The following is a 13,010-nucleotide window of genomic DNA, read 5'->3' on the forward strand; positions in this document are numbered from 1 at the left end:
TTAGTGCCCTGTTTAATTAGTTCCTCTAGGAGTCCTCTGCACTTATCTTAGGGGAAACGTTGTTCCACTCTTAGTAACATGCCTGTTTGGTCTGTGGTCTGAGGTACTTACAGCTGCTACAGTGGTACATGTGTCCCCTTTGAAACACTGTTCTGGGGCCTTCAGAGATGACTGACTGCAACCTACCACCTCACAAATGAGGGATCTGAGGTACAAACTAGAACCTGGGTCTTCTGGGCTCAGAGAACTCTCCTCACTACAGCAGACTGCCTGTTTCCATTTAGGGGAACGTGATGCTGTTTCATAAATGATACCAAGTCCAAGAGAACTCCTTAAGGCAGCTCCAATCGAAGGCTGTCTTGGCTGCTTCTGGAAACAACAGATCACTACTCCCAAAGTCAAAAACGACTAGAACACAGCCTTAAAAATCAAGTCATTTAATTGTGTCTTTGAAGGTAAACAATATATGGAGCTGGATCACAACCCCTGAGAATGCCAGAGCTGTGGGTCCAAAACACGGTGTGGTATTGTCAGCAGAGTTCAGAAGGGTCTGGACTCTACGTGTCACCAGGCAGAAAACATGATGGAATTCATGCATTCTATTTAGCGACTGTGTAAAATTCCAGAAACAGACCCCAAGAATCTTTCAACGTGGGGAAAATTCAACTTCTGGTTTTACAGAGAAACGAATGAAGAGTTACCAAAACGCTTTGTTGATTTCTCCTCATTGTTCTCACACAATCTGAAGCCTGAGCTGACTATCATATCCCCAGCTCCCAGCAGCTGAAGCTGCAGTTCAGGTTTGAGCTCAGTCTCCATACTCTTCCATGTAGCACCACAGCAAGAGTGGCCGGAGGCAGAGAGCTCTCGGCGGGCCAGCTTCCTAACAAGCACGCCGAGTGGAAAAGAACCCTCTGGCAGCAGACTGGTTTAGTTTGTGAGATTTTAATTTACAAATTAAAAAAGCTATTTAATACACGTTTTACTTTTTCTCCTTTTTCTCCTCTTTCTTTACATCACTCTTTTCCTTATCTTTATCTTTCTCCTTGTCCTCTTTCCTATCCTTTTTGCTGTCTTCTTTCTCCTGCCCTTCTTTCTTCTCTGCATCGCGGTTGGCAATCTTGTTGTTGATGAGGTTGTGCAGGGCGACCACGGAACGGATCAGCGAGGCCAAGTACACTACCACCATCTGGTCGTTGGTCTTCAGGTAAAAGGCCTTGACAAACTCCTGCAGGCTGACGTCTGGCAGCAGGTTGAAGACGTCCTGCAGCTGGTAGATGATCTGGTGGTTGATAGGCAGCTTGCCTGTGGCGACTTTTTCCAGGTAGCTCCTGATATCCAGAAGCTTGGAGTTCAGTCCCTTCAAACCATGGACCTGGTTTGTGATCCTCTGGGACAGAGTGCCCACCGTCGTGTCTTTGATGTCTCTGTAATAACCCGCAGTTAGAAAGGGCAGGAAAAGGCATCGGGTACCATGTTATCACGCAAGTTCTTACATTCTAAGAAAATACCTAGCTTTGTTGGGTGGGGCAAGTTTTTAAAAGAAAAATGTCACTTTTCCATTTGATAAAGATTTAGTTATCAATTACGAAATTGTTATCATTCGGAGCCACATATTTTATCTTTCTCATCACAGGACATTTTTCAAAAAATAATTACAAAAGAGAGCTAAAATAAAACCATTTTCACTTAAGAAAAAAAAAAAGAGATTGTTTAGGTGAACAGTTGAGATCTGCCAATAACTTTCTGGGTAGCCTTATACTGAAGCTATCTCGGCTTTCCTGTTCTTAAAAGGATGGCATTTTCTCTACCAGCATCTCCAGAATATCGAGAAGCTTAAATTTAAGAGACGGTACTCTTTAGAACTGGAAGGAACCTCATTGACTGATAAAACTATGACCCCTTTCAAATAAGGATTATATAGATATAGGATTTTGAAACAAAAGCTACCCCAAGATGAAGATTCTCTCCAGAAAATGGGCTACATTTGTTGAGAAGGATATCTAGTGGAGTGCAGGCCTGCATTCTCACACCTCTCTTCCCGTCACAGCCAACATTCTAGTTTCCAGACAAGGTATGCTATCCACAAAGTCATAAATTGTAACTCAAGACATTTACAGTTGATGTAGTTCAAACATTTCAATGTACAGACAAGAAAACAAAGGTCTGGAAAGAGACTGTGATTTGCTCAGAATGGCAGACTTGTTAGTGGATGGCCAGGACCGGAACCCAGGTCTCCATACTCTTGACACAAACCTCTTCCTTACAGTGTGTGGCCTCTCGGGCAGCGCATTATTTTGATGTGTACTAGGGTCTCACCGTAACAAGTGTTCAACTCCAACTTCCTCAGCTTCCTCTGCTCCAATTTCACTGGTCACGTGTTCAAATGTTTTCGAGGTTGGGGTTCCATCCTGGGAGAGGAAGCCTAACTATAATTATTTATTTTCCAGAAACAAACTGATATGTGTTCCTTTTCGCACCTTGAGACTTTTGCTTTACGTCAGCTCATTTAATGGGTGCATGACTGAGAATTTTCTATGGCAAGGGTGGGTAAGGCTTGCTTTGGAAGTTTAGCCTTCAAAGCTGACATCACTGTGGTGCTGCTCAGTGATGCAGTCTGCTGGGGCACTGTGAGTTGAGAAAATCTGGAAATTCCCTCAAGCCCACACTTGGGATGGACACACAGGGAAGTCTCAGGTTGATTCTTGTAAGTGGATTGTTCTGGCTGGGCATGGTGGCTCACACCTGTAATCTCAGCACTTTGGAATGATGAGAATTCGAGACCAGCCTGGGCAACATGGCAAAAAACCCTCTACAAAAAACACTAGCCAGGTGTGGTGGCGGGTGCCTGAAATTCCAGCTACTCTGGAGGCTGAGGAATGAGAACCACTTGGGAGGTGGAGGGTGCAGTGAGCTGAGATCACACCACTGCACTCCAGCCAGAGCAACAGAGCGAGATTATCTTAAAAAAAAAAAAAGTATATAGTTCTTTCTAGAATGGACAATATAGAGTATCTGTACGGAAGCAAGTTCATGCCAGAAAATGTAACTTTTAGCCCTTTATTGTCTCTTGGATCAAACGATTCCAGAGTGCCCAAACCAATGCAATCAGAATAGCTGGCTTTCTGGCGGTCTGAATTAATCAAAGGATCCACTGGGGACATGATTCCTGGTGGGCACCCAGTGACATCCTGAAGGGACTCGGAAGATACTTTTCTCAGACTTTGTGCCAGAAGAGGCTGTACGTCTCCTGCAAAAGGCTGTAAACTGTGTGCAAGGGAGGACAGCACAGTGGTAAGAGCACAGGCTCCACAGCCAGGCTAGCTGGATTCAAATCTGGCGCCGCCATGTATGTAATAAGGGAGCTCCGAGACCTTGGGCAAGTCACTCCACTCACACTAAGTGCTATAGAAGTGAGCCGCGATTATTTTATTCAGGATAGGGTTAATCCTGCAAGCGGGATTCTCTTTGCTTTGCATGCCAAGATGGTCAGAACCTTTAACAGTCTTGTGGGATTTCTTGGTAACCTTTACAGGCATTAATCCTTCTTGAGTTTCATCTGGTAACATGACCCGTATATCCCCTTTATCCCCTACTAAAAAAAAAAGTCTTGCTTCCTTGGGGTGCGTGTGTATGAGCAACCTCAATTCCTTTTCTAAAGAGGCAGGAGAAAAATTCACTAAAAACAACGGGGTCAAAACAGGGATGAAAGCCCTACTGCAACTAGGTGATACATTGGATCTAAGTTCCCTGGTAGCCAGGCAAAGAGAAAAGCTCCAGGAAGACAGAGGTCGATGCAAGGAACATTTGCACAGAGCTATCCTAAAATATCCTTTTCCAAATCTTAAAACTGAAAGTAAGGATAAATACTGCAAATCTAAACCCAAAAGGAGACCGTAATTCATCCCTTAAAGTTTTCATTTATAAAAGGGGAATCTGGATTTCTGTTTTGTTTTTTTGGGGGGACAGGGTCTCATTGTCGCACAGGTTGGAATGCAGTGGCGTGATCATAGCTCACTGTAAGCTTGAACTCCTGGGCTCAGACAATCCTCCCGTCTCAACCTCCTGAGTAGCCTGGAATACAGGCATGGACCATCATGCCTGGCTAATGTTTTTATTTTTGTAGGGGTCTTGCTATGTTTTGCCAGGCTGGTCCTCAACTCCTAGGCTTAGGCAATCCTCCCACCTCTGCCTCTCAAAGCACTGGGTGAGCCACTGTGCCTGGATGGAATTTAGATTTCTGTGTTCCTCTCCATTTCCAAAATGTGGTGATTAAAAAAGTCAAAGGGGAAAAAACTTAACTACCTTCTTTTGTTATAGAGACAAAGGATTTGTTGACCTGAAAATTGGAAAAAAAAAAAAAAAAAGCCAATCACCCAATAAGCGGCAAGTCGAACCCCCCAGGTTCATGGCAAGATGACTCACATCATGGACTTCTTCCACTGAAATGTACGCTTCTGTGGGCAGCCCTAGGTCCTTCGGCTTCACATCAATGATGACCAATACCTGGCAGAGAAACACATCTTAGCAAATCATCTCACGCCCAGCACAAAAGGGGTAATTTCAGGCATTCCTCTCACAATTACTAAAGCTATTTCTTCTATTCAATTAGAAAGGAACCAGAATTTTCAGCAAAAATGCATTTATACTTCAAATGATATCATCATTTTTTCTGCTTTTCAATCCCCTTCATTAACAAGCTGAGGGGCAGTACAGTGCCTCCCACAAGGACATTAGAGTCAATACAGCCAAAATTTCAATCCCAGTCCCACCCCTTACCAGACCTTCCTAACCATTCTAAACCTCAGTTTTCTCATTCCTAAAGAGAATATACAGTTACTGGATTACATAACTCATACACCTGGTACTTAGCAGGTGTAGACTGTTACTTATCAAATGTATTAGGTTACAGTATACTTCACAGAGCACTACAAATTAACAGAAGTTTATGGAGATAAAGCAGTAAGCAGATTTGCTACTCAAATTCTTCTCTGGATGCTCTTACTTGAGCTGGCTGGCAAAAAATCATTCAAGAGTTTTAAAAATAGAGAGCACTTACGGAATTAGGACAGTATCTTTTCATGAGTTCATTGATGGCAATGTCATTCTTGTGTAGTTTAGGGCCTGTGTGGTACCAGCCAACTATTCTTTCTCTGGCTAGGAAGGAAAAAAATTAGTGGGCTTTAACTATTTCATGAAGCTTGATACAACTCCCTCAAAAAGGATATGTTATGTCCTTTACCTCTTTGAAAATTCCAGACATATTTACCCTGGTGGTACTAAAACTAATGGAAGACTGATTTTACTGGACAGTTCTTCACTTTTCGGCTGCAATTAGAGCGTTATTTCCCCTCTTACCCAAACCCAGGTGGCCTATATGGCCTTAAATTGCTACTCTAGTTTTTCATTTATTCTACCTTATTCTTCTACTCCCACTAGTCTTACTAAGTGTAGCCAACTGAAAGGGCCTTGATGTTAAAGAAAAGCAAACAGAAGACCCCCCCCCCACACAGATCAATTCTATGCTGTAACACCTTAGAACATCAAGACGTACCATTGACTTTCTTAAACATTCCATACATGTTTTCCAAATAATCATGGTCTAAAAACCACACAGAATCATCTTTGTCATCTTCATCAAAAGGAACTAAAGAGGAAAAAAAAGTTAGTTTAGGGTGCTTGGTAGAAACCTAGAACAAAAGTCACAAGTAAAGACCCTCAGGCCAGTTCTGATTCACTTACGTGTTTCACTTGCCCAACATGATATTAAAATTGTTTTTTTTGAGCTGTCCTCAAAAACTGGGAGAGTTCACAGAAAAATCCAGACCTCCAGCTTCTCTTAAAAAACTGGAATACCTGGCAACTACCAGCTACAGCCAGGTAGAGGTTGTAGCTCTTTAAAAAAGACACGTGCTTTTCAGTTTTTTAGAAGCCCAGTAATTTCCTGGTATTTTCTATTTGGCAAATGACATTATTAGCTGGTCGTTTTAGACACCAGAGTTAGTGACCTCTAGTCCAGAGGTCATCCAGCATGTTCTTTATTGTTGTTGCTTTAATCATCCAAGTAATACATGGATACGTTCTTGTGAGGATTCACACGAGTAAAGTTCCCCATCTCTCCCCTTACTCTACCTATAAGAAGCATGGTTGAACAGTTTGTGGGGGTTGACAAACTGCCAGCTGCAGAGGGTTGCTGTAATACTGCCACTCTCATCGTTTGTTTACATGTTGTCTATAGCAGCTCTTGCACTACAACAGCAGAGAGGAGCAGGTGCAGTGGAGACCACATGGCCTGCAAGTTTAAAGTATTTACTGCCTGGTCTAGTGTGCAATCTTCAGGTTCTCTTTTCTATACTTCAGCAATTTTGAGCCAATCTGTGGGTTGTAGTCAAAAGTGGTAACAAAAGTTTATTTTCTTAAAAAGTCAACTGACATTTTAATCATGCTCAGAAAAACACAAAATTTGTCTTTTACCTGCAAAACTGTTTGATACATCAAGTACTTTCTTTTGCCATGACCCCAAAAGCACACCAACAACGCGCTTCTGATTTCCAACCTTGCCGATTCTGAACGAGAAAACAGGTGGTCAGTGTGGATAGGTTAGCACAGAAACATGGATCCAACAATAAGATACTCAATGGGAAGTATCAATGGCACAGACACAATTTAGTTTACCTAGGAACTAATCTTTCTAAACCAATGTAATAGGGTTAGGTTGATATTAACTTATATAAGGGGCAATTCACAAACTTGGTGCTGACACACACTGGCAGTTTTTACTTAACATTGTGAAGTAATACATGCTTGGGAAAATTTCAGACTTCACAGAAATTTAAAATGAAGAAAATGAAAACTTCCCAGATCTTAGTCTGAAAACTCATTTAAGCCACGCTACCACATTTAACTTTTTCTTTGCAGCTTTCTTTCTCCTTTAAACTTTTCCCATCCTGAAATCTTTTTTGGAATAAAGATGCTAGAGTAGGCCAGGCACGGTGGCTCATGCCTGTAATCCCAGCACTTTGGGAGGCTGAGGTGGACAGATCACCTGAGCTCAGGAGTTTGAGACCAGCATGAGCAGTGTGGGCAATGTGGCGAAAACCTGTCTACAAAAGATACAAAACTTAGCTGGGCACAGTGGGGGTGTGCCTGTCGTCTCAGCTGCTTGGGGTTGGGGGACTGAGATGGGGGGATTGCTTGAGCCCAGAAGGTCGAGTTTGAGGCTAGCTACAGTGAGCCGAGATTGTGCCACTGCATCCCAGCCTGGGCAGACCCTGTCTCAAAATAAATGAATAAATAGGGGAGGGCTGAATGAGAAAGATTTTACTTGAGAATTTTTATCTCCATTTCAAGCCTCCTCAGTCATTTTCTCCTAAGGAGTTACAAGTGCTTCACTTACATACACCCATTTCCTTGGTCTTCAGGAAGCATTCTTTAACCACTAGTAAATGTGTAACACAGCAACACAACTCAATGCTTAGGAAAGACAAAAGCCACTGTTAATTACATTTTCTTAACAGCTGCTAGTTTCACATTGGTTTAATTGTAAGCATATAGTTGGCAAATCTATAAATGGTTACTAGGTTCGGGTTTGAATCAAACAAAGTTAATGATTCTGTATTTCTGGTGCCTCTAATTTTTAGGGGCGGGGGGGGGCGGTAAGGGGGAAATTGAGTTTCCAACTTCAAGGGAAACTTCCATACTCATGGGCTTTTGTTTTGGTCTACCAAAGTCCATTTGTGTTTTTAAAACCCTACACTTAATTGATAGAGAAGCTAGTGCTCTTCTTTGTTTTTGAGACAAGGTCTCACTCTGTTGCCCAGACTGGAGTCCAGTGGCACAATCTTGGCTCACTGCAGCCTCTACTTCTCAGATTCAAGTGATCCTCCCACTTCAGCCTCCCGAGTAGCTGAGACTACAGGCATATACCACCACACCTGGGTAATTTTTTTTTTTTTTTTTTTTTTTGTAGAGAAGGGATTTTCACCATGTGGCCCAGGCTGGTCTTGAACTCCTAAGCTCAAGCAATCCACCCACCTCGGTCTCCGAAAGTGCTAGGATTTAGAGGCATGTACCACCAGACCAGTCTAAAAGCTAGTGCTCTTAACAAGTGCTTGAATAGAACTGAAATGGTGCCTGCCCCTAGTATCCCATGGGAGAAAAATAGTAATTCCTCTACTGTAGAAAAGCCAACATATCCTAGGCTGAGGGTCCTTTTACGGCTCCAGCTGAATTAGTTGCACAGAGCAAGTCGTAGGAGAATGGACACTGCAACAATGGCTTTATAGCAGATGCTCTGAACTGGGTCTTTACATTTGCCAATTCAACTAACAATCTTGTAAAACTTAGAAACATGTGCAACAGGTCTAGCAGGATGAACCGCTCCAAAACCAAGGGGTGGTGGATGTACACCCTCAAACAGTGAGCTTACTAGATGACCTCTGAGATGTTTCCTTACCTATTCATCACGGTCCAAATCTCCAACTGGTCTCTCTCTCTCTTTGTTTTTTTTGGAGACAAGGTGTCACTCTCACCCAGGCTGGAGTGCAGTGGCATGATCTGAGCTCACGACAGCTTCGAACTCCTGGGCTCAAGTGATCCTCCCGTCTCAGCCTCCCAAAGTGCTGGGATTACAGGCGTGAGCCGCCTTGCCCAGCCTCATGGTTTTTTTTTTTTTTTAATGGAAACCTCATCTATCTATCTATCTAATATATATACATCTGTATAGAATCCATATATACTATATATACATATATTATATATACATATGTACTTTTTTTTTTGAGACGGAGTCTAATCAGATTCCCATTTAAAAATGTTAATGGGTTAAAACCACAGCTGATCCAGGAAGCCCTTCCTGGTGCAGAGCATCATCCAGATTTCGATAACAGGAACTCGGTCAAGTGAAGACAAACATAGATACGAATCTGGGGGCGGGGGTCAGGGACAAATTGAAGCTAGCCCCCTCTGCCCCACTCCAGCATCATCCAAGCATCATTCACATTTCGGTAAAATCAACTTGGTTAAACGAGGATAAACATAAATACGACCCTGGGGCGGGGGTCGGGGCCAAATGAAGGTAGCCCCCCTGCACCCTACTCCGGCATCATCCATATTTCGGTGAAACTAACTCGGTCAAACGAAGATAAACATACATAGCCTGGGGGCGGGGCTAAATGAAGCTAGCCCCCTCCGCCCCACCCGGGCATCATCCAGACATCACATTTCAGTGAAACCAACTGGGTCAAACGAAGATACGACCCTGGGGGACAGGGGTCAGAGCCAAATGAAGCTAGCCTGCCTCCGCCCCACCCTGGCTTCATCCAGATTTCGGCAAAACCAAGTGACAGACAGGAGCTTGGGGGCGCGGGTCAGGGCCAACTAAAGCTAGCCGCATCCCCCGACCCCCGGCATCATCCAGATTTCGATAAAACGAACTTCGGCAAAACGAACTCGTAAAGGGAACTCTGTAAAACACACTGGGTAAACGGAACAGGCAGCCCAGGTCCCGGAGTGGCGGCAGCTGGAGCAGGGGCAGGAGGCTGGATGACTCCGGCATCGTGAGCCGAGGCTGGTCTCCGCTCCTGAACAAGTAAGGGTCACCAGCCGCCCTGTCTGCGTCCCCAGGTCGCCCGCGGCCGCCGGGCCATCCCCAGCGTGCCCGTGACTCAGCAGCGGCTGCGCCGCCAGCTCCGCTGTAGGCCGCTCGCTCACCGGTTGAAATGATCCACCACACTGAGCAACACCAGGGGGTGGACCACCACCTTCTGCACCGCCAGCTCCGGCATCGCGACACACCCCGCTCGCCAGGCCTGCTTCCCTGCCACCCGCAAACACCGGCAGCTATATGGATTACCGGGGCGCTTTCAGGCCCAGCGCCTTTTCTTCCGGTTCGCCAGCCCTCGCGCGGCCTTCTTCTTCCGCTCCCAGAGTGCCTCGCGCGGCGGGCCCGGATCTTCGCCACCGCCGCCATGTGTGGGCGGGGAAAGGGCTCGAGAAAGGAGGGGGTGGCGCCTGGTCCCTTGCCTTGCGTTTCCCTGGACTTAAGAGCGGAAGGGATACTGGTGACTTCACCTCCTGGTATTGGCCTGCACCGTCACCTGCAGAGGCATTTCGCCTCAGTTCCTTCCCAGCACCCACCTCCCACCACCAGTAAAGTAAATAGTTAACAGTTTACTTTTCCACCACCAGGAAGAAGCGCAGTTTTGCTTCAAGTCAAAATCCTCCGGGATTTCTGAGAGGAATTTTAAATCTCTAAGATTAGAGCACGCTTTTAATGTCATTTGGTAATTTATCTCATTCTCATTTTCATTGCCAGGGGGAATTTCTCCTTTGTCTTTTACTGTGGACACTTTGCAATGAACGTGGCAACCTGCAGGTTTCCACAGGTCCTTATATTACTGCGTAACTAGGGCTAGAAGAACGCAATTGTGCCTTTGCTTTTGAAATGAGAATTTACATAAGCGCTGAAGAAAAGATGGAAGGCAGTAAGGAAGTATCTTGCGATATTTAGCTAGGAAACAGAAGAGGACGGCGACCTGGGAGACTAAAGGAGACAAGGACTTAAGCTTATTTGCAGGAGGCAAATTATAAGAAAAATCGTACAGGTTTATATCGTCTCAAGTTGCTGTTTTTGTAAACGAAAGCAATACTTAAGCAACCTGAATTATTTACTTATTTTTTGTTCTGTCTTTAAACAATTTTTGCTTTCCCTTTATCACCAGAGGATTTTCCCAACATTTTGGCCTCTTGTTTTTAAAGGTAGACTTCCTTACCTCCAAATGTCAAGGGACACACTTAGTCTCTCTTATTTGTGGGTGGTGAAAAACATTAGCAAAGATTATACTGAAATTTGGCCACCAAGGAGAGACTTTAATGTAGTCAGGAGTTTTAATTTGTCTGCGTGTGAATTTGTCTTCTGCCTGCAACTTGGCTTTATTTTCAGATTTTCCGCTAGATCCACAAGGAAGTAAATGGCAGGATATGCTTAATATTCATAATTAATTGAAGAGACTCTCAATGCTATTTTAATTTTTTAATTTTAATTTTTTTTTTTTTGTACAGTTGGTGTCTCACTGTGTTATGCAAGCTGGTCTCAAACTCCCAGCCTCAAGCAATCCTCCCACCTCAGCCTCCCAAAGTGCTGGGATTACAGGCATGAGCTACCGTGCCAGGCCGTTTATTCTTAATTATAACTAGAAAGATATAAGGGTTATGTTAATGAGGAAAGAAAACTAAGAGTTATTGAATCTACTGCGTGCCTTATAATATGCCAGCCCTGTAGAATTAATGTTAATTCTTTTAATTAATATTTCTCAAACTTTGATATGCTTACAAATCACCTGGGGACCTTGTTAAAATACAGATTCTGATTCTGTAGATCTGAGATGGGACCTGAGATTCTGCGCTTCTAACAAGCTTTCAGGTGAGGCCTATGCTGTGTTAACAAGGCTTGTAACAACCTTACAAAGTTGGTATTTTCTCATAACAAATGAAAATTGTTGCTCAGATGTTGCTGTCGAGGTGGGCTTTTTCTGACACTTAGAAAAAATTTCATCTTTCTCCCCGTACTTACGTGTTTCTGCTTTAGTTTTCTCCATAGTTTTTACTGCTTGTGAATAGTTTGTAGAATTTGCTTATTCTGTTCATTGTCTTTGTCTCTCATTAGAATGTAAGCTCTTTTTTTTTTTTTATAAATGAGACAGAGTCTCGCTCTGTCACCCAGCCTGAAATGCAGTGGCACAATCTTGGCTTACTACAACCTTCACCTCCCGGGTTCAGGCGATTCTCTTGCCTCAGCTTCCCGAGTAGCTGGGATTACAGGTGAGGTGCCACCATGCCCTGCTAATTTTTCTATTTTTATTAGAGATGGAGTTTCACCATGTTGGCAAGGCTGATCTGGAACTCTTGACCTCAAGTGATCTGCCTGCCTTGGCTTCCCAAAGTGCTGGGATTACAGGTGTGAGCCACCACACCTGGCCCCTAGTTTACTTTTATATTTTCAGTGTCTTGAAAAGTGCCTGGCACATAGGAGACACTCAGTGATTACTATATAAATAAATAAATAGTTATGGTAATGAAATGGAAGATGACAATAACGCTCAGACATTGGGAAGGATCGTTCCAAGATCACATTGCTGGTCAGGATCAAGCCAGGTTTCTGTGACCCCAGTTCCTAATTGGGTGGTGCACCTGCTTGCAGCAGTCTTAGGCAAAATAATTGCATTAATTTTATTAAGACACTAAATTTCAAACTTTAGAAAGTGATGTGTTTTATTTCACACTGAGTTCACTTTGCAGTTGTACAGACTAAGTAAGCTGTTTTGAAGCTTATTGGGTGTCTCCAATCCTGACTCACTGAAGCAGTGTGGAATTGACTATGAACTTATAAAAGTATTCTAGTTACACATGATCATTGTGGAAAAATGACACTGTTTAGATAAATAAAAATGAATGTAGAGCTGGGCATGGTGGCCTGTTCCTTTAATCCCACATACTTGGAAGGCTGAGGTTGGAGGATCACGTGAGCCCAGGAGTTCATGACCCTTCTGAACAACAGGACCTTGTCACAAATAAATTAATTAATTGAAATAAATTACAGTCACCTGAAATCTTACCACATACAGAAAACTAAGATTAACCCTGGCCCAAAGTGCTATTTTTTTTTTTTTTTTTTTGAGATGGAGTCCCACTTTGTCGCCAGGCTGGAGTGCAGTGGCGCAATCTTGGCTCCCTGCAACCTCTGCCTCCCAGGTTCAAGTGATTCTCCTGCCTCAGCCTCCCAAGCAGCTGGGACTGTAGGCACACACCACATTCAAGTGATTCTCCTGCCTCAGCCTCCCAAGCAGCTGGGACTGTAGGCGCATGTCACCATGCCCAGCTAATTTTTTTGTATTTTTAGTAGAGATAGGGTTTCACCATGTTGGCCAGGATAGTCTTGATTTCGTGATCTGTCCGCCTCGGCTTCCCAAAGTGCTGGGATTATAGGCGTGAACTACCATGCCCGGCCTAAA

At 43.8% G+C, this 13,010-nt stretch overlaps 1 protein-coding gene across 1 annotated transcript; it reads right to left on the reverse strand.

The window, feature by feature from the left end:
* Window positions 1-421: 421 nt before the first annotated feature.
* Window positions 422-9,925, reverse strand: PSMD7 (proteasome (prosome, macropain) 26S subunit, non-ATPase, 7). The gene is made up of 7 exons (XM_011961559.1): window positions 9,712-9,925; window positions 6,475-6,566; window positions 5,555-5,647; window positions 5,060-5,157; window positions 4,426-4,506; window positions 2,320-2,411; window positions 422-1,427 (listed from the first exon to the last, which is right to left on the reverse strand). Exons 1-7 carry the CDS (start codon window positions 9,783-9,785, stop codon window positions 983-985), a joined length of 975 nt encoding a protein of 324 aa, XP_011816949.1. The 5' UTR covers window positions 9,786-9,925; the 3' UTR covers window positions 422-982.
* Between the last annotated feature and the right edge of the window lie 3,085 nt (window positions 9,926-13,010).

Source organism: Colobus angolensis, unplaced genomic scaffold (genome assembly GCF_000951035.1).
Source record: "Colobus angolensis palliatus isolate OR3802 unplaced genomic scaffold, Cang.pa_1.0 Scaffold116, whole genome shotgun sequence".
Taxonomy (NCBI): Eukaryota; Metazoa; Chordata; class Mammalia; order Primates; family Cercopithecidae; genus Colobus; species Colobus angolensis.

Coding starts and splice junctions, on each gene's coding strand:
- PSMD7 (XM_011961559.1), bottom strand. CDS start 9,785: ATGCCGGAGCTGGCGGTGCAGAAGGTGGTGGTCCACCCCCTGGTGTTG. Junction 5,158..5,554: donor AATGTTTAAGAAAGTCAATG/GTACGTCTTGAT, acceptor TTTCCTTCCTAG/CCAGAGAAAGAATAGTTGGC. Junction 4,507..5,059: donor AAAGATACTGTCCTAATTCC/GTAAGTGCTCTC, acceptor TTTCTCTGCCAG/GTATTGGTCATCATTGATGT.